This window comes from Ailuropoda melanoleuca, chromosome 1, assembly GCF_002007445.2.
Source record: "Ailuropoda melanoleuca isolate Jingjing chromosome 1, ASM200744v2, whole genome shotgun sequence".
NCBI lineage: Eukaryota > Metazoa > Chordata > Mammalia > Carnivora > Ursidae > Ailuropoda > Ailuropoda melanoleuca.
In genome coordinates, this window is record NC_048218.1 from 121451241 (window position 1) to 121473124 (window position 21884).

The window sequence follows — 21884 nt, forward strand, 5'->3', positions numbered from 1 at the left end:
ATTCAGGAATGTGTAAAGCAGGATGTAAAAGTCTTGTGACCCTAATCCAGTTAGCGGATTAAATCTTTCCAAAGATTTTATATGCACAAATACTTTTTTAAAAAGGTATTATACTAGATGAACAGGTTAGTAGTAACCCACTATAGTTAGACAATTTTATACTAGTCTGGATTCAAGTTGCAAGTTTCAGGAAATCCAACTTAAATTGACCTACACAGCAAATGTACTTTATTGACCAAGTCCAAGGCTGGCTGGATAAAGGAGCTTAGGTAATGTTACCAGTTCCTGGGTTTGCTCCCGTTGGTTGGTTGTTCTGCTCTTTTCTGTGTTGGTGCCATTTTCCAGCAGACTTGCTTCATGACAGCAAGGCTGATACAACCCTTAGCACCCCCAGTGGAAAGGAGAGATCCTACCTTCTTAACAGTTTCACAAGAGTCTTGGAATTGAGTCTCACAGGCACTGATTGAGTGACATGTCCATCCCTGAAGCCGTAACTGTGACTCAGAGAATGTGGTGTTGATCTGTAGGTCACGCCTGGGGCACTCGCCACCTGCAGACACAAAGGACGGTTAGTGGCTCTGAATCATGAAGACTGAGAGTGGAGGAATGCATAGCTTCCTAATAGAAGGCAGAATATTCTTGACAAAGGGAAAATGAATGCTAAGTAAGAGAAGACATTCCATCTCCCGGCAGCCCAGTTGCCATATATAGGTTTCTTTATACATACACTGTTTGGGGTTTATGTTTTTAATGTTAGATTTACAGAGAAGTTGTAAGGATAGGACAGAGTTCCTATATACACTCCACACAACTCTCCCTGATGTTAACATCTTACGTAACCACAGCACATTTGTAAAGACTAAGAATACTAAACTGCAGACTTTGGATTTCATCAGTCTTCCATTACTGATCCTCTGTTCTAGGATCCGATTCAGGATTCATTGCATTCAGCACACGTGCTTTTTAAAGTAGACACACCTGATAAAATGTAGCTACCATATCTGACAAAACACATCTTTTTATAGAGACGACTCTGTGTCCTGATTCATTCATACTGAAGTTCAGAAAAGCTCTGGATGATCTGTATTTCTCTTTTCAGGTTTGATACAGTACAACTCCTTATGACAAAGAGACTGAATCACATACCTAACCAATTCACCACACTCGATATGCAGTGGTGGAAAGAGACAGGTTATTTACACTTAGAAGGAGGAAGAGGAGGAGATGAAGAAGGATGACAGAAAGAAGGAACCAAGGAGGGAGGCAGGAAGGGAGGAAGAGAAAGAGGAGCGAGGAAGAGGAAGAGAGGAAGGAAGGGTTCCATTAGGATGGGAAAGAAATGAAAACACACATATAACATACCCTAATTGAAAAGAATAGCAAAGTCTCTCTATCTGGACGGTAAAGTGATGTTTTTCATCAGCCGTTGTTCTCTCTGAATCTCCTGTCTCTGGTATATGATAATATCTGAGATGAACACAGAGGCTTTTTCCCTACCAAGTGTTCTTTATTGGACAGACTGACTTAACTTTGTGTAATTTTATTGTCTTATCTGATATATTGTTATAATTCTACTTCTGGTGAAGGGTTTCCTTTTTACATATAAAATCAGTATTTGTTCATTGGATGTTGAGTTTGTATGGTGTGCCAGCCACATTTCTAGAGGCTGGAGATAGAGAAGAACACAAGAAAACAAAACAAAACCAAAAAATGGTACCCTCAGAGTTTAAATGGGGAAAAATTGATAACGCAGGAGAGAGAGGTGAGCCGGAGGGAAGTTCCTGGTTTGGCAAGAAGAGATTTTCTGGAAGTCCTGATAGTTTATCCATGGTAACAGGAAAGGAGTTAATGAAATGGGGGTGATTAGTGAAAAGTGGAGGTGATGTGGCAGGAACTTAGGAATTTCTCATTTCTGTATCTGTAAAATAGGGAACGATGTCATCAACTGAAAGTGAGAATGGGAGAGTGTTATGGGCTCCTTTGTGTCCTCTCAAGATTCCCATGTTGAAGTCCTAACCTCTAGTACCTAAGAATGTCACTGTATTTGGAGATTAGGTCTTTACAGAGGTGATTTCATTAAAATGAGGCTGTCAGTGTGGGCCCTAATCATATGACGTGTGTCCAGATAAGAGGAGATTTGGGCACATGGGTATGACACATGGGCACACACAGAAAGACCACATGATTACACGGCAAGAAGGCAGCGCTGGCAGCTCCAGCAACTAATATAGGAAGAAGTACTGGCGGTTTGAGGGGAGAGGAGAGGAGCGCAAAGTGACCATGTGGAAGGACTAGAGAATCAGGCTGTACTTCATCAAATCTAAAATGCCACTCATTGAAAGACACACCAATATTTTAGGAACCACAGAAAAGGAGAACCCCGCCAGTTAAAGCACGACGTGTCGTAGCGGCACCCGTAAGACACACCCGCATTCCGGAGATACTTACTGTGAAGATGTGTGTGTTCTAGAACTGATTACATAGTAGGAGAGCCTCATGGGCCCACAGTGAGACGCGATCATGAAGGAAAGTGAAACTGGTCCGCATGGTTGGTTTTTCCGACTATGTTCAGCTGCATGCATGCGGGCGCAGAGTGAATTTAAACAGTTTTTCTGCAGCTTGGGTCTAAACAGAGTTTTCATTTTTTCAAGTGAGTACAGGAAAGCATGGGGTGCCCAAGGCAGCTGAAGAGGTAGAAGAGGGGGAGATTCGAGTGAAGCAGACAGCCAGCGCCCCAGTACGCGGGGGAGTGAGCTGCAGCTTAGGAGGGGTTTCAAAGAGCAGTGTAAGCAGTATGCTGGAAACGTGGTCGAGAAACAAGCCAAGATTTGCCGGATTATCCTTGTGTTGAAATCAAGATTAGAAATAGGCAACAGTGAGTGAGCCAGGAATTAAAATTCTCAAAGAATGGGTAGGGGATGGAGTGGGGTGGGGAGGGGAGGGTGAGAAGGGAAGAATAACTCAGAGGTCAGTAAAGTAACAGTGATGGGAGAATCGAGTGAAACAGTCTGATGACATGAGTCGAAACCATGTCCTTCTAAGGCAATAAGAGCAGTCTGAAACCAAGCATGAAAGTCAAGAAGAAAACCTAACTAGATCCCAGGCCCAGTGGTACAAGGGAGAGAAAACAGCTGTCACTTGAGAAGGTGGCAGGGCAGTCGGTGTCCTTGGAAGAGCCAGGCATCAGTCCAAGCAGGAAGGCCAGGGGACACAACTATACCTGAACATACCAAGGATGGGGTTCTTAGGTCACAGTTATTTCCCTTAGACTTGGCCGTAGCTTTTAGCATCAGTGTTAGTGGTGAGGGATCTGACGGCAGGCTGATTCTCTCTTTTATTGACAGTCTCTGTTATTTCCTCAACATAAATAATCTAAAGTTCCAATAAAATTTAAAATTCTGAGATATTACTTTGGTGGATTTCACGTGTGAATCTGTTACCAAACGTCTTGCTCCGGGCCTCTTCAGTTAGAAGCCTCCTGCCTCTTCCAACTCTGGGAAATTTTCTTCTAATACGTTTTTTGCTTATTTCCTCTCCATTCTCCCTGTTTTCTCCTTTTGGAATTCCTATCAGATGAATAGCAGGATATCTTTATCTATGTTCCTACTCAATTTTTTCATACTTTTCTTCATTTAAATTTTTCGTGGTGAATTTTGGGGAGGTTCATCCCCAGCCTTTCCCAGCTTGATACTCAGGCTCACTGATTTGATCTTCAGCTGCAGAGATTCGGTTCTAGAACCATCCACTTTTTTGTTTACAATCATGTTTTTAACAGTCAAGAACTCTGATTCTTACTTTTGTCAGCCTTTTTCTTTTTCTTTTTTTAAAGATTTTATTTATTTGAGAGAGAGAGAGAGAGCACAAGCAGGCAGAGGGGCTGAGGGAGAGGGAGAAGCAGACTCCCCACTGAGCAGGGAGCCCGAAGTGGGGCTGGATCCCAGAACCCTGCGATCATGACCCGAGCCGAAGGCAGAAGCTTCACCACCTGAACCACCCAGGCTCCGCCTTTTTCTTTTTTTTAATGAATGCTTAATAAGAAATGACTCTTCAACATTCTGTTAACCATGGTAATCTCATTGCTCCTTTCAGTAGTTGAATTGGCAGTGTGTATATAGCTCAGTTCTGGCTAATGAGATGTAATTCTTAAGGAGTGATCCTTCTGCTCCTGTTTGACTGTGATACTGGAACAGCCACAACAGGCTTGCGACCCCACTGAAAATGAAACCAATGCACAGAGAAGGACACAACCAAGAAAACTACAAGGAAATAAAGGAGTCCTGACACCATGTCTGAAGCTTAACCTTTTCTGGATTTATGTGAGAAAATAAGTGTCCCTATTGCTTATGCAGCTTTGAGCTGGAGTTTCTGTTATGTGCAACCAAAACATGCAGACCTGATAGAGAATGTGGTTAAAGAAAGTGGGGTGCTTCAGGCAGCACCTCCTGTGGTGTATATAACTGGCAAGGTGAAGGAGGTAGAAAATTGAACAACGTGTTCCCCACTGTTCCAGGTTTGGATGACCCTTGCCTTTGGCTGGGTTGTTACCTTACACATTGGGACACTCATTGTGCACCTTCAGGAAGGTAGTATTAAGGAAAATGATAAGGAAAAAAAATTAGGATGTTGGAATATGTTGGCTATTTCTTGTAGCCCACACGAAAGAGCTGCATCCAGCCAGAGGTGACCTGTCTAAAAGCACAAGTCCTTTCTAGGTACGGCCAGCAAGTGAAGACCCTGCGGCTTGAAAAGCTGGAGTCTCTGCCCCAGGAGGTGGAAGTTGTAAGACGAGATAAGATGGCGGAAAAAAGATAGACTCTACTATGCCTTTCTCAAAACTATGGGATTATGAATGATTCCTTCCTACCCAAGGCTGTCGTTTCAAATTGCTTGGAGGCCAGATATCATGAAGGAGAAAGTCAGAGGGATGAAGTGATTACAAAAATGAAGCCTGGAATGAAGGGTGTCTCATTGTGTTGCCACACTGCTTCCTGAGAAATATTACATCACAAAAGACAAAGCAATTCCATTGGTATCCTTTTAAAAACAGTGTAGTTGCCATTATAATGGATTTTGTTAGCTATAAATGTAATCCATTTATTCTCAAGCTTTCATAATCATTAAAGATCAGTTACCAGGCAAACTTTCCTTCCCGTTATAGAATCCATCCCCCGCGCCATTTTAAGTAGATTCCCTTTGAGTAGTTTTCTGCCAAACCAATTCCACTGGCATCAGAAGGCTCTGTATTGAGTGGCTCTGAGCTTGGAATGTCTCCAAAATTTCTCACCGTGTGGTCTCCCCTGTGTTTTCACTGTTTTCTATTCAAGTTTCTCCGAACTCCGTTTGCTTTCTATCTTCCAAGAATTTCTAAAAACTTCTGGGACACGGGGACCTGTGTTCCCATGCTGTTACTGAACTTGTAAAAACATACACACATTTTTGGAGGAGAGTGTGCTCACTGCTAATTTCTCCCTGCGCCAGTTTCTTCAAGAAAATGTTTTTATTTGTTTCTATATGGACTCTGGAGCAAGACTGACTGTTATGGACTGAATGTTTGTGTCCCATCACCCCCCCCCCTGCAAATTCATAAACTGAAGCCCTGACCCCCAGTGAAGCTAAATACGGAGTAAGGAAGTAGTTAAGGTTAAAATGAGGTCATTAGAGTAACCCCTGATCCGCTAGGATTAGTGTCCTTATAAGAATAGATACCAGAGAGCTTGCATGCCGCCTCCCTCTTTCTCTCTCTGTCCCTCTCTCTTTCCCTCTTCACACACTCAGAGAAAGGCCATGTGAGAACATAGGGAAAAGGTGGCCATCTCCGAGTCAGAAGAGAGCTCTTACCAGAAACTAAACCTGCTGGACCTAAAGGTCCCAGATAAATCTGGGACTTCCAGCCTCCAGAAGTGGGAGAAATAAATTTCTGTTTAAATGTTAGCCCCCCAGCCTGTGGTATTCTGTTATGGCTGGTTTAAACCCCAACCCTGCCCATAATAGATTGTGACTGTGAGCCACTTGTTTAATGTTTCTTCACCAGCATCATCTTCTGTAAAATGTACTTGTGACTAGTATCCAGCTCCTAAGACTTATTTGGATTAAATAAGTTAATATTTAGAAAGGGCTTAGAACCGTGCCTGACACAGTAGACACCGGAGCGTTGGTTGAGGAATTACAGCAAATGCAGTAAAAATTTCATGAGTGTTTCCTATAGTGTCTTTTGATAAAAAGCTGAAAGCCACCAGTAAAATATTAGCTAAGGCCATTCTACGAACTATCAAGATGATGGTAGAAGTACTTAAATGTTCTGAATTCTACTTGGATCTGAGGATACCACTTAGAGTAACTACAAGAAAACATGACCTTCTTCCTAAATTTAATGAAGTACTATTAGTGCTTTTGTGTTTTGTTCAGAGTCACAACAAATCTCGTTTTCTATAAGCTTTGCTTTTTCAATCTTTCGCATTGAGGCCTATGATCTATCTCGAATTAACTTTTGGATACGATATGATACAGGACTCAAGCTTCATTTTTTCCCCCACATGGGTACCAATTACTATAGCAACATTTATTGAAATGATTACTTTATCTCATTGAATTACATGAAGGTGAATGCGTATGTGGGGGTTTATTTCTGGACTTGTATTCTGTTCCATTGGCCCACGTCTACCTTTGTGTCAATACCACAGTCTTAAAAGCTGTTACTTTACATTAAGCATTGAAGATCTGATAGTGTAAGTTCGTCAAGGTTTCCTTGGCCATCCTCCTTCCTCTCCCACTTGCCCTTAAATTTTCATGTCGATGTGTCAATTCTGTCTCTCTCTCTGTCTCTCTCTCACACACACACACACACACACACACACACACACACCCCTCTGCTGGGGTTGGGATTGCATTGAATCTATAGATGGCCCAGTATGAGTAGACTTGATACGATAATACTGAGGCTTCCAATCTGTGAGCTTAATATATTTACCTGTAAGCTAGCTCATTTTCTCCATACTTTTAGGTCTCCTTTAACTTCTCTTGGCAATGTTTTGTAGTTGGTTTGGTTTTTTTTTATGATTATTCATGTATTTATTTGAGAGAGAGCGAGGGAGAGAGAGCACAAGCAGGGGGAGGGGCAGAGGGAGAAGCAGACTCCCCGCTGACCAGGGAGCCCCACTTGGGGCTCGATCCCAGGACCTCAGGACCATGACCGGAGCCAAAGGCAGATGCTTAACCGACTGAGCCACCCAGGTGCCCTGTTTTGTAGCTTTTAGTATAGAAGTACATCTTTTGTAGGGTTTAGTCCTAAATATTTGATTTTTTATATTAATGTTAGTGTTTTTCACTTAATTTAATTTTCCAACTGTGCTAGTATATATAAATACAATTGATTTTTGCATTTCGATCTTTTATTCAGTTTCCTTGCTAAATTAACTTGTTTGTAGTTTCTTTTGTATTTTCTGTTTGCCAATAAAGACATACTTGTTTCTTTGTTTCCAAACTTTACATTTTTCCCCCTTGTCTTATGGCTCTGACCTGTAGTAAAATACTGACCAGCAGAAGTGATAGTTAACATTCTAGTCTTGTCTGGACCTCAGGGAGAAAGGGTTTGCTGTTTCTCCATTAGGTATGTTAGCTTTGGTTTTAAATAGATACCCTTTATCAAATTAAAGAAGTTATCTTCTATTTCTGAGAATTTTTATCATAAATGGATGTTTAATCTTCATGCTTTCTGGATTTACTGAGATGATACAGTTTTTCTTATGTGAATGTGGTAAATTGCATTGATTTATGCATTTTAACTCAACCTTGCATTTCTGGAGTAAACTCCACTTGGTCATCATACCTCCATCGTTTTTTGTTTTTTTAAAATACAGATTTTCTAACATTGTGTTAGGGACATTCAATGAGAGGTATTGGCTTGCTCATTTCTTGTCAAGTCCATGTCAGGTTTGGGTTGTCAGAATTATGCTGAACTCATAATATGAGTTGGACTGTATTCCTTCTCTAATTTCTAAGAGTAGTGTAGAATCACTGCTTTTTCCGTGTTTGGAAGATTTCATTAACAAAGCATTCTGAGCCTACAATTATATTTGTTTTGTTTTGGGGGGGGAAAGTTTCTAATTATAGATTCAATTCCTCTCATAGAAATAAGACTTTTCAATTTCTTCTTCTGCTGGTCTTAAACTGTTATGATCTCATCTAATTTATCAAATATATTGGAACAAAGTTGTTAATAAGAGTATATACGTCTGGCTCCCCTAATATGAAGCTTAAGAACAGGCAAAACTAATCAAAGGTGGTGAAAGTTAGGTGAGGAGTTCCTAGGAGTACTGTTTGGGAAGGAGCATGACCTTCTGGAGTGATAGAAATGTTGTCTATCTTGATCTGGGTGGTGGTTACATAGGTGTAAACATATATAAATAAATGCATTGGATGCACTTACTATTAATGTATCCATCTTATATTTACATAAAAGTTTAAATGTGAAATTAAAAATAAAACTGACGTGTAACTCTGATGCCCACCCCAGGCTGAAACTTTTGTATTCAAGTGTGGCCTGGGACAGCCAATCTGAGCGCTGATGGAGACCTCAGTTTTCAAAGTGAGTGGTTCCAGTGTAGGAAGACTTAGACCATTTCCTTGTAGCAAACATAGCCTACTCTTATCTCTTCCAATGGAGACAGAGAAAGAAATCATTTCTCTGAATTTGATGATAGTAAACGTTAGTGTTTAAAGGTTACAAAGAATGGCTGAGCTACACACAGTTCTCCGTTATCACTTCTTTCTGATGTTTAAGATGAGACCAGACAGAAATACTTGAAGATAGTTTTTATATTCTGTGGAAAGCCTCAAGGGTGGATATTATTTGTTGACTGAACTTGATATCTTCCAAGTTAAAATTTATTTTATTACAAGAAGATATTAAGATAAAAAGCAAGCATGAATGAAGAAGGGAAGTTAGCCCTTCACCACTCCCACTCAGCCTGCCAGGAACAAGATCAAATATTCATAATGCACTTACTATATACCAGGCACTATCCAGTTACTTAACCCATCAAACTTCAGTATTGTACCCATTTCACGAGTGTTACAAACTGAGAATCAGAGTTTCAATAACTTGTCTAAGATTATACAGATCAATACATGGTAAAGCCAGAATTTGATGCTGGCTTAGAAGCCTGCCTTTTAAACCACTGTGCTGTATAATAACCCACAGTTTTAGGTTTCAAAATCTTTTTCTATATGCTATATGTAGACGTACTTCTTTAATCAGATGGAATCTTACTATACTTTTATCCGTAACAATATTTTTTCTCCAATAGATGGATATTTGGGATATTTATGCTTATTACGTTGTAAATAATGAAATTATTTATGAATAACAGATTCCCAGAAATGGAATTGCTATGTCAAAGGGCATTTTCCCTTCCTCAGTATTTTTAATTTTTGTTATTCAGACCCACGAAAATGTGTATTTTAAACATTTGCTCTTTTTGACTTTAATATTTGTACTTGTCTATACCCAACTGTCCCAGCAAACTTAATGTCTGGTAGAGCAAACCCAAATTCTTGGTTTCTTTCTTCAAAATTACCTTGGCTATTCTTGGCCCTTTGTTCTTCTGTATAAATGTTTCTAGCAACTTTCTCAAATGGCACATTAATGCTGTTAGATTGGTCTTTGGTGACCTACAGTCTGCCACTAAGAGCTTTTTCTTCCTTTCCAAACCTACTTTTTTTTTCCTTCCTCCCTTTTCCCAGCTGTTTCTTAACTGTGTAACAAAGATCTGCCACAAAATGTTGAATACTGAGTAGTAACTAATAATGGGTGTCTTTGTCCATTCCTGATCTTAAAATGAACGTGTCTAACATTCTATCCCAAAATATTCTATGTGACATTAGGTTTAGGTAATGATTATAATAGTTATGTAACAGAACTGAAACATCATTATTTTTTAAAATGAGTCTAAAATCATGAATTTTACTATCCAAAATGCAGAAGAAAATAGAGGGCTAGAATACAGAGAAAGTGGGCCAATTTCTTTTTATATAGGTGATGGTCTATAGTAACTCCTTTATACCTGAGGTTATTCATCCAAAAAATAGGTTTACATTCATCTTCCAAACATTTAAAGCTGAATAAGAACATTACAAATCAACAGAAGGCCCCCAAACACGAATTTTAAAAAGAGAGAAAAAGAAAGTTAGCAAAAGATTAAAAACAAAGCCAGCAAGATGGCATGGGGGGAAAAAAAAGGTAAGAAGAGAGTATAAAATAAACTGACAAAAGACCAAGTAATTGTGATAATATTAAAACTGGACCTAGTAGAATTAACGGTTTTTAAAAACTTGAATAAATGGAACAAAGATTAAGAACTTATGAACCTGTAAGTCCTGAATAGAGCACAGAATATATAAAACAAAGAGGATTGGACATATAAGGAAAAATACATAAGAGCAGTATGAGAATTTACATTTCTTCTTGAGAGAAGTAAAGCATGGATAGTAAAGACCTAGAGAATCTTAGCAGTATTCAATTAATAGTATTGATTTAATGGTTATATGACAAATTGCACCAAAGGACATACCCTGTACCAGAGCACTAGGAAATATTTACAAAATGTGTTTGCTTATCAGGCTAAAAATAAATCCTTAATAAATTCTCAAAAGCAGGCTGTGTGCACTGACTATATGTAATAGGAACTATAAGTCATTAACAAAAAACTAAAGTAAAAAATAAAAAATATCCAGCCAGCCACCTGGAAATTGAAACACGGTATACTAAATAATCCTCGGATCAAACCAGCAATCAAATTTGCAGCCACCAAATATTTAGAAAACAATAATGAAAGCACACCATTCTCAACCTATGGGATGGGCTGAAGAAAACAGAGAATTCATAACATTAACATGGTTTTAGAATTAGAGAAAGAAAAATGTGTGGATCAATAATGGATCCTCAAGAGGCAGGAACAAGTAAGGGAAGTAGAAGAAAGGAATCAAAGTCAAAATGCTGGGGAAAAAATGGGAAAATAAGTACTAGATCATTCTTCCCTGGTGGCAAAAGGATGGAGGCAGATGGGGCAAACCTTCGCCAGCCTAAGAGAAGACACAAAAAGGACACATTATAATAGATACGTATTTACAACACTGAAGATTAAGTGCAGCTATATGCTAAAAACATTTTACCTTTTTAAAGATTTTATTTATTTATTCGAGAGAAAGAGATCACGAGAGATCACGAGAGTGGGAGAGGTACAAGCAGACTCCCGACTAGTGCGGAGCCAACAAGGAGAAGCATGGGGGGGGGGCGGAGCTCGATCCCAGGACCTGGAAATCGAGCTGAAGTCGGACGCTTAACCAACTGAACCACCCAGGCGCCCCATGCTAAAAACATTTTATTTTTATTTATTTATTTTTTAAAGATTTTATTTATATATTTGACAGAGCACAAGCAGGGGGCGCAGCAGGCAGAGGGAGAGGGAGAAGCAGTCTCACGGAGCAGGGAGCCTGATGCGGGGCTTGATGTAGGGCTCAACCTCAGGAGCCCGGGATCATGACCTGAGCCAAAGGCACATGCTCAACCGACTGAGTCACCCAGGCGCCCCATGAAAATATTTTAAATACAAGGTAGACCACATGATGAATTTCCAGAAAAGGAAAATTACCAAGATGTACTCAAGAAACAGAACCCTGAACAGAGCAAGAACACACAAAGTAGAAAAACTGAAAAAAATCACCTTCCAGAAGAGTCAGGTATATCTGGTTATAAATAAAACAGCGTCAACTTCAATAAACAGATAATTCTCACAATATATAAACTATTCTAAATCAAATAAAACATGAGATAGTTTTCCAGTTTATTCTGCAAAGCTATCAAAACCTGTTAATCAAAACCAGACTTATCTCTTATGCATAAACATAAAAACAAAATCCTAAATACAGGGCTAGTCAATAGAATACAGCAGCATTTTAAATAAGTGGCTCAATTTTAGATTCTACTGACATAGCTGGTATCTATTGTCAATAGCTCAAAGGAGAAAATCTATATAAATATAACGGTAGACACTGAAAAGTCACTTGAAAAAAAAGTTAACGTCTGATCCTAATAAATGGGCTTCATGCATATTCTTAACATAATATTTCTAATCTGTACTTTAAATTATACATAGGAGTGAAATACTAAAAATTAGATATTCATAAAATCAGAAAAAAGAAAGCCCATTAGCGTCTTCAATCAACTGAAAATTATTAAAAATCATAATAGTTAATGTAGCCAGTTTTTTAAAAACCCACATGACAGCTTTCCTACTTATGCAGTCACTAGTTTAAAATAGTACAGTACTTACAATAAGATGAAGAGACCATTTCTAAAGGCAAGAAAAATATTTTTTGGAAACTTTTTAAAAAACCCAACATATCAGAACTATGGTAAAGAAAATTTTGGAACTTTTAATGAGGAACATGCAAAAAAACCCAATTCTATGCTCTCAACAGAAAGACTCAAAGTAAATTTAAACAATGTTTCCAGTTAAGATCCCAACAGGATACCATGGGGAAAGTGATCAAAAAGATTCTGATAGTCACAGGGAAAAGTAAACAGGCAAGACTAGAAAACAGAAAACTTCACAAAAGGGACACTTAAGTTTCGTCCTACAACGTTATTGTCTACAATGTGCTATACACACATTGTTCTAAGAATTGAAAATACAGCGATAAAAAGACTACAATGACATGCATAATTTATGATGATACAATCCAAGCAAACTTGTAACAGAAGAAATCAGGGTGGAAAGTAACCGAAAGCCCAGAAATAGACCCAAATAAGGCATTAGATGGTATTTACAAACCAGGACTAGGATGCACTGTTCACCAGTGCTGTTTGCATAATTAGGTTAGCCACTCAAAGAAAGCACAAAGTTGGACCCTTACCTCCCAACATCTAATCAACTAAATTCTAAAATGGTTTAATATTAAAGTCTAAGAGTAGAAAGCCAGAGAAGTAAAATAAAACGTGTGAAAATTAAAATCATCTTGGAGAAATCTTTTCTAAGGAGAAACCACAGGAATAGAGAATTGACTACATATATCGCTGTTAAATTTTCCTACCTCAAAACACACCATACAGTATTTTTAACGTTAGGGTTTACGTAAGGCTATCTTCCTCATACAAAGAGCTCTTCAAAGCGACAGAGATAAACACCTAGTAATTAAACATATAAATAGTTAATAAAACAAAAGATACCTGGCTAACATGAGATAATAATGAACTTCATTAGCAGTCAAAGAAATACATTAAGATGATCCATCACCTGTCCAAATGGCCGATTTAAAGTTTGAACAGAGCTAAGTGGAAAGTAATAGGAATGAACGTAGAACTTGCAGACCTTTTCTGGGCTAATCAGACTCAGCAGGGGTTTAAGTACATTCCTTCCACCACCAAGGCCAAGGAAGTCATGTGTGTTTGTGTATTTACGTGGATTTTCAGCGTGTTGTTACTTGTAACAGAAAAGTTAGAAATAGTTTGTGTCCAACAAAAAGGAAATTTTAAGTTACGGTTCTTCTATAAAGGGATAATTTACAGCCATTAAAAAGAGGGTAGGATGTAATTATTGAGAGAGAAGGATGTCCACAATGTATTATCAACTGAAAAAAATCAGCCACAAACTTATGTGTGATATAAACCCATAGTTGTCAGATTAGATACGCATTTATATACACCCATCAAAGGCTAACTATTAATGGTTATGACTGGATGTGTTCCTACATTTTCAAATGTGTACCAGGCTAAAAAGGGAAAATTAAGTGTTCTGAGTTTTAAGCTTTGTCCATAAAACATGGCACAATGGGTAACAATCAGATAAGATTATTCCTGAAAGTCTGTTCTGGATATAAGCAAGAATAAAACAAGGCTAAAAATGGCCTGGAATTCTTACGGCAGTTTATTTACAGACTATCATATTACAGCCTTTTTTTTTTTAAACAAATGGCTTATATTAAACACATCAGATTTCACAGTTACAAGACTTTACTAAAAGTTCTTGCAAAAAAGTACAACAGCTTTACAATAGACTAACTGAAAAAAAAATCAAGGGGTTATTCATTTACAGGGCCTCATTTTGAATGCAATTAGAACTAAAAATTCTTTTTTAATAGGACATTTGACACAGCGAAAGGAGTAAGACCCACAAAATTTGTTGGTCTACGTGATTCAAAGGACAAGCTCTTTCCATTATGGTCAAAATTCTGTTTTCTCCATCTTCAACTGGATCCCTTGATAACTTATTAATTTGTTCTTAATAGTTTTTATCTTTAATTAAACTAAAAGCACTTGAAGAAATTATCTGGAGAGGCTTTGGTAAATGAGAAACCGTCGCTTCCTTGTAACACCACTGGAAATGATAAAACCTTGAAAGAATTTAAAAGCAATGTTTACAGGCCTGCTGCTGACTTTCCTCCTACAAAGGGAAAACAAATTTAAATGAAAGATTCTGTCTTACTACCTAATTTGTTAGAGATTTAAATAACTACTGTCTTAAAAAAAAAAAAAAGGAGCCTCCTTTTTAAAAACTATCCATCCTGTATAGGGTTCTAACTAAGTTTTCTGGAGTTTTGAGTCTCTTTCTCTATTTTTTGCTTTTAAAGTTGACTTTTTAAAGCCATTTGTGTTAGAGTGTTCTAAATTTAATTATTTTAAACACGGGTAACTATTTTAAGTCCATTTTCTTGTTAAAAATTTAAGTATTCTCTGCAGAATTTAGGTAAGACTCAGCGGGACAGTCCAGGCAACCCATCTCTAAATCTTTTTCTTAGCTATAAAAGTGAGGGGACAGACCAGATGATATTAGATTATTAGAACATCCTGTTCAGACTTTAAAAATACCAAAACCAGTATCCCCAAGGGTCAGATCTTCATGCAGAACTTGTATTTCAGGTTTATTAAAAAAAAAACAAAAAACAAAAAACAAAAAACGACCTATGGTGAAAAGTTGTGTAAAATTGGATTACGTTCCCAACAAACACAGCAAAACTTTGACTAACACGTTTCTGTGAGAATAGTTTGGAAGCATTTAACCCATTTTACCTTCCACCTTTCTTTTTTTTTTTTTTTTAAAGATTTTATTTATTTGACAGAGATAGAGACAGCCAGCGAGAGAGGGAACACAAGCAGGGGGAGTGGGAGAGGAAGAAGCAGGCTCATAGCGGAGGAGCCTGATGTGGGGCTCGATCCCATAAAGCCGGGATCACGCCCTGAGCCGAAGGCAGACACTTAACTGCTGTGCCACCCAGGCGCCCCACCTTCCACCTTTCTTAAGAAATGCTGGTTATTTCCTGCAGATCGGCCTATTACAAACTGGCCAAATGCAACTTAAAATTTGTTGTCAAGGGAGTTTCCAGTTGTTCTATTTCTTTTGAGATGTTATTTCTCTATTCAAATTTGGTTAAAATTTCACACTCACATTTTCATCTCTTACATTCACTTAAGTATAATTTAGATACAGCTGAGTAGCAAATACCACTAGCCTGCCAGCCCACTGCACGTATGATTTAATGCCTTTCTCGGTTACTGACGTATCCGAGTACTAGAACGTACTGACCGGTCCCCAGTACTGGCACTCGGCAGGCACTGAATGTATATTCACTGACAGAACAAAGCCCTGAATCACAGCTAGAGCATTGTCTTACTGCACATTCCCCAAATCATTTTCATCAATAAACCCCTTAAAATTGCATGGGTGATTACAACGCTCCAACCAATAACGGACTGAAGGTTCGAGTTGCATGCAGAAGAACTTGCTGGGTCAGGAAATACCAAATGGAACTTCCCATGGGAGACAATAAAATCTCTTCTTTTGGTAGGTCAGGCTTCTATTTTCATCTTCATAGTTGCCATCTGACTTACCTGTTTCTTTCCCCAAAACTTAAGTAATATTTTATGTTCCTTAGAGTTCACTCAAGAATACTCGGGGATTACTGCAATTATAACCTATGGAATTAGTGATTTCCAACCCTGCTCTTTTTATGAACCCAAATTTACTCAAGTATTAAATGGTATGGAAGGGATGCATTACGATTTTTACTATCGATTTCATCGATTCTTTCGCAGACTAACATCTCTGAATTTGGGGAGTATCTTACAATTCATGCATCTTAGCATTGTGTTGCTGTTGAATTGGCAACATTTTTTCTAAGTGGTGCGTAAAATATTGGTATGTCTCACCATTAACGATGTCTAAGGGTAATATTAGAAGCTGTAGTTCAAATTTCCAATTTCAAGCCAACAGTTTCCCTGTCCTCCCAGCCACTCGCCCAGCATAAATGTATAACTGGAATGTTGGAAAAACTATCCAAACACAGTTCAATTTTATATAAAATATTTAATTTTTAAAACACAGGCTATTCATGTCACATAAATATCTTCAATTTTAGGTTAGCTGCTATGGTCAGCAGAATTACCGACTGTGACTATTAAGAATAACTTAGATACTGTCACTTATAGGAAAGTCTAAAGCGCTAAGACTCACCATATTAAAATTTCAGATACTTGAATACTGTAGCTATTTTTGCTAAATTTCAAAATATTTCTTCACTTCCTGCAATGTAGTTTTATTATAAGTTGTTAGTACTCAATATTCAAATAAAAGCAAAATAATTTTTTTTCCATTCATTTCTTTTTCCCCAAGAAAAAAAATTCCATTGAAAAAATAAAATGATCAACTGACATCAACTCATTTTATAGCAGTAAAATGGTAAAATATCCACTTTAAAATATCCTTACTGTCACCAAACTATAATGCTTCCCATATACTGTTTTGAAATGAAGGTTCACAAGTCAGATAGAGGGCATGGAGGTTAAAGGACTGACTTTAGAACTGGAGCAATTTCCGTTCTAAAACAGTTCTTCCAATTTACAATTCCAATCAAAAAGTAAGTTACCAGGAGAACAGTTAAAACAAAATGGTTAATTGGCACAACTCTCATTTCCAGAGTTTATTTTTCCATTTAGTGATAATGGAAACACTGGTTCTACACCTTTGGTTCCTTTCGAGAATTATTATAATTCTGTGTGTGCGTGAGCGTGCACAAAAAGTTAGTTAGACTTGACAGCATTACAGCTTACGGGTTAGTCCGTCATTCTGTTGCTTTTAATAAAAGGAAAAAGAAATGTTAAAATGAACTAACGTTGCTCTAAGTCTGGCAGAAGTCATAATAAACCTCACAGAAGGTAGAGGAGGGAAGATAAGAGGTTTTCTCTCACTACTTTTTCTTTTTTGCTTCAATAAATTCAATCTAGGCAATGTTTCTAGTTAATTTTTTCTTAAAATGGCAATTGCATAACTTAAGATATGATGTTTACCACCCCTCCCCCTCCATGAACTTTAATAGAATTTGGCAAATTCTGTTTCTCAAGCCTTGCCTCTACATTACTGCCCTCCAATGATCCAAGGCAAAAGGAAACAGGGACAGGATGGCAGCCCGAAAAAAATGGTACTCGGAAATTCTCATTGAGCTATTACTTTCAACCACTTAAATGACGTAACTTTGTAGAACTTCTTGGAAGTAACAAGGTCCTGACTGGAGTTCTAGTCCCTTTCTCTGCTCTCACTCTCCTGTCAAGACAAGGTGATAGTGGAAGGTAACAGAGCCCAAAGACAGGCAGGAAAGAAGAAAGTGGGATAGGCAGAGGGAATGGATCTAGCAGGAACTGAAAAGGCAGCCCCAAAACACTGGAGAGCTCCCTGCCTCTTCAATACAGTGTATTGATTCCCTTTAGAAGACAAATGGGTGTAAAGGTTAACTGCTTTTTCAGACCTTAAGCTTACCTGTTAAGGCACTTACTTACCCTCCCCTCCCCATATTTTTCATATAAAACCCACTATTTCATTTGAATGCATTTTGCTCGGCTATGATAATCTGCAAAATAAAACAAAAATAACGTTGACCATTTTTTTTTTATAAAACTGTTGCATCAAGAGAAAGGTTGTGTTTTATTTTCTGAAGTGAGCACAAAGTACACCTTTCACAATAACACTGAAAGCAGGTGCAAAGACTGACAGTGACCTTTGACTAAGGTAGCTTTGTAAAAAGAAAAATACCAAATAAATCAGTGCCCTTTCTGATTGTTGTAAAACTGGAGGGGGGGAGGGGTTGGTTGGTTGTTACATAAAAGTTGGTCCAAACTTACAAAAAAAGCACAAATGTGCATAGTTCAGAAGATCTGCAAGAGGGCCATAAAAGACTCTTATGTCCCTAAGATTAGCATCCACTTAAAACTGCAAGAATACAAAATAAAATTGTTAACTAGAATTTGTGAAGATGTACAATCAATAGATCTAGTTTTTAGAACAGCATGAATTTAAGCAAAGGTTTTTTTTTCTTTTTTTTTTTTTTAACTATCATATGCAAGACCCTTTTCCACATAAAAATAAAGCTGTTGTTGAATTAATATTATTCAAGTCTCTTGGATTGCTGCCTTAAACTGCAGCTAGAAAAGTCTTTCCAGATAAAAATGATGTGCCTGAGGAAAAACAGATACTCAGTATGGTAACCCTCTGCCTCGACCTCTGCCAGCTGATGTGCTAATGTGTCCCCTGTATCCTTGTGAATATCCAGGTCCTTGGGCAGGAGAAGTCCAGGTCTGCCCGTGCATGAGGCCGGGGCCGCCCGGGTTTTCCTGTAAGTTACCACCATAGTTATAGTTGTGCATCTTTGCTGGCAAAGGATGAGTACTCTCTGGCCCCGTCGTAGGGTCACTGCTGTTCGCCAGGACGGCAATGGGGCCATGGCTATATTCAAACCTATGGTCCTTGTCTCCACTAAACAACATGGGACCAGTATTGAGGTAAATGTCTCCGTATCCAGCTACAGAACTGGGAAATGACTCGGAGAAGGCAGAAGGCTGAGGCGGACCACCAGAGTGAGATGAAGTAGTACTGTAGTTGTCCAGAGGCTGAATATCTGAGTTTCCAATGAAGCCACGTCGTTCCAGCGGTGGGGCAGAGCTACCTCCTAGACCATCACTGCTAACGTAAGGAGCGGAAGAGAAAGAAGAGGATCCGAAATTGTCCTTGTAGTCGGAAGTGGGTACATAAGTGTCTCCTGCCTGGTAATCAATACCACTTTCTCTTTTGGGGTCATCCGGGGGCTGATGCTGAGCGAGCAGCTGTAACAGCGCTGCTTTCACTCCGGCATGAGGGTCAGTTAACGAAGAGCTAGTGGTGGGAACATGCTGGTTTTCTGTCCGATAATCCAGATCTTCTTCAGTGACTGGTGGTGGTTCAGGTGGTTCCGGAGGTCGCTGATCAGGAGGCAGAATACGAGGCCGGTCTGGTTCTGGTGTGAGCTCCAACATCCTCATATCCTGGTGCTGAATGAGGTCATCTTGCCCTAAGTGAAACAAAGCCAAAAAAGAGAGTTAAAAGTTATCATGAAAAACTAGATGTTCAAAACAGTCAATGTTTCCTATGGGTGGTTGTAAAGAACATTAGAAGTTCCATCTCCAGAAAAAAAGAAAAGAAAGGAAGAAAGAAAAAAAAGAAAAGAAAGGAAAGAGAAAAGAAAAGAAAAGAAAAGAAAAGAAAAGAAAAGAAGAAAGAAAAGAAAAAAAAGAAAGAAGGAAGGAAAAAGGGATCTAAGTACTAATATTGCCTGCTACCGTTTAAGTCTATGGTAACTGAAAACTTTAATTGCACTGGACCTTTCAAAGGTATCTCACATCTACCTATTTATTGCTTGAAGAACACAAGCTCCTGTACACATAAAGTTTCTACCTTGGTCAATATCGTCTTGTCGCAGTTGGAGGAAAAGACTATTTCTCAACCACAGGTTTCCATGAGGAAGCGCTATGGCGTTCATAATGAGCTATATCACACATGGACAATCTGTTAAAGAATCTGCTCCTAGGAGTAAACGGATAAGAAAACAACCTATATCCGGTGACCCCGGAATTCTCGGAACCTGTCCACTAGCAACGCCGCTGGACAATACGCATCACAGACGCCCCTCGACATCAGGACAACGGTGGGAGCACCAGTGCTGGAGGTCTGCCATTGGCACACTCACCCGACGCCGGAGTGCTAGGTTCTGGGGGTGGCCTGAGTTGTAGTGACGCCTCGTGTCCTGACCCATTTTCCCTCTCTTCCAGCAGCACGTCCTTCTGCTTTGACTGCTGGGCCTTTATTAACTGAGTCAGCAGAACCGCAAAAGCACTCTGCACGGCGGCCTGCGCAGCGTCCGTCTCCACTTTGGGCGGGCCGCTCTGAGAAGAAGGCTGAATTCCTCCCAAGGGTTTCGAAGACTCCTGTTGTGGTGTGGATGGATCTGTCTGTTTTTCACCTGTTGCCAAAATTCCAGCAGGAAGGTTTATTTTATTTAGCTGCTGTTGAGTCTCAGAGTTTACCTTAATGTTCAACACTTGGACAAAATCAGCCACATTAACACTTGTTTTAGACTGTAGGAGGTTTAGGAGAATTGCCAATTCACTGTGGTTTAACTGCTGTCCAGGGCCTGTTTTTACTAAAGACAAAATGTGTATTAATTAGAATTGCCATAATTCATAGCACACCCCGTCCCCCAAAACGGCCCTGTGTGACCATATTCAAATGTACATTTGTGGGACAGTGTTTAAGAAACACTGTGAAAGAGGCATCTCAGTCTACTTCTAATTTCATGGCGTTTAAGATGTAATTGCACGTAAGTTAAAACAATGGCAAAAACTGTGGCCTGTTTTGAAGAAGTTCTCTTCAGGGGTAACTACTTCAAAAAAGAAACTCGAGACTACGGCTGGAAGCCTCTCCCCTAGACAGAAGCAGGAGCTACGGGAACGAGGAGGAGAAGGAGGAGAAGGACAGCTACAGAGTCAGCACTCTAAGCATTTCATGTCCTTTACTCCTCACAACAACCTTAAAGCCATGTTCTTGGCACCCCCTCCTTTTTTTTTTTACTGAAGAAACGGACATCCAGAGACACTAACTAACTCGCCCAAGGTCACACTCTGTAAGCGGCTGAGTTGAGATCAGAACCCAGGTGCTCTGATTCCAAACTCGGGGCTCTACTCACTGCACTGCTCATCTAAAATAATGCTTATTTCCTAAGGACTTCACCTTATTTGTGCAGTAAATTCCAACTGGATGTTGCAAACTCTTTCATAAAATGTATGTTATTCAAATCACATTTTTAAGTTAACTCACTTCGGGAAGTGAGTTAGAACTCCTACAGAAGCATGCTTATAATGTGCACACAAGAGGGTATTAACTCGTCACCAGCAGAACAGATGCGGTTGTTTTTTTCAATTTTCAGTTTAACTTGTGATGGCTTACACAGATTCTTGTGCAAGCTTCTCTGAGTCACTTGTAACAACAAGGCTCGAGGCTATGTGCTACTATGTAAGTTCAGTGATACTACACCGATAAGCAATTTCTATAAGAATAACAGGCAAATAGAAGAGAAGCTCCAAGAGATGAAAGACTGGTGATTAATGCTATCCTTTTATTTTCTCTCTTGATGTAACTTGAGATACTTTTTATTACTTCTTAGTTATTTTTAGGTTAACTCGAAACAGACTTTTTCAAGTTCTCGTGACCCACGGGCATTAATAAATAAGGAGCCAAGCTTGTTTGCTGCACGCTAAGAGCCACTTTCCCTCATTTTCCAGTTCATGTCTCTATCAGCAGAAGTATTCTGTAACTTTGCCGAATCCTCTACAGAAAGGGAATTTTCTTATTTTAAGACCCCTGATGATGACGAAAATGGAGCAGAGAGGATTCATTCCTATTTCACAAAACCAGAACTCTCACTTCTTAACAGTGACAGTTAAAAAAAGGAGAGGGGGAACAAAAAATAAAATGAAACTCTGACCAACAAATAACAATTGGTTTTGGTTTGTAAAGTAAGCTGCAGCAGTG

The 21884-nt window shown here is 38.9% G+C and overlaps 1 protein-coding gene across 2 annotated transcripts in view; it reads right to left on the reverse strand.

Annotated features, from left to right (window-relative positions):
- Positions 1-16338: 16338 nt before the first annotated feature.
- CDK13 (cyclin dependent kinase 13) overlaps positions 16339-21884 on the reverse strand; it is a 117668-nt gene continuing 112122 nt past the window's right edge. The window contains exons 13-14 of one of the 2 annotated variants that reach the window (XM_034665680.1): positions 20044-20316; positions 16339-19368 (exon numbers count right to left, since the gene is read on the reverse strand). In XM_034665680.1, the coding sequence (XP_034521571.1) occupies positions 18518-19368; positions 20044-20316 (1124 nt within the window). In that variant the 3' untranslated portion in view covers positions 16339-18517. Of the gene's footprint in view, positions 19369-20043; positions 20497-21884 lie in introns of both variants that reach the window. The other variant, XM_034665674.1, reaches the window with a different exon arrangement.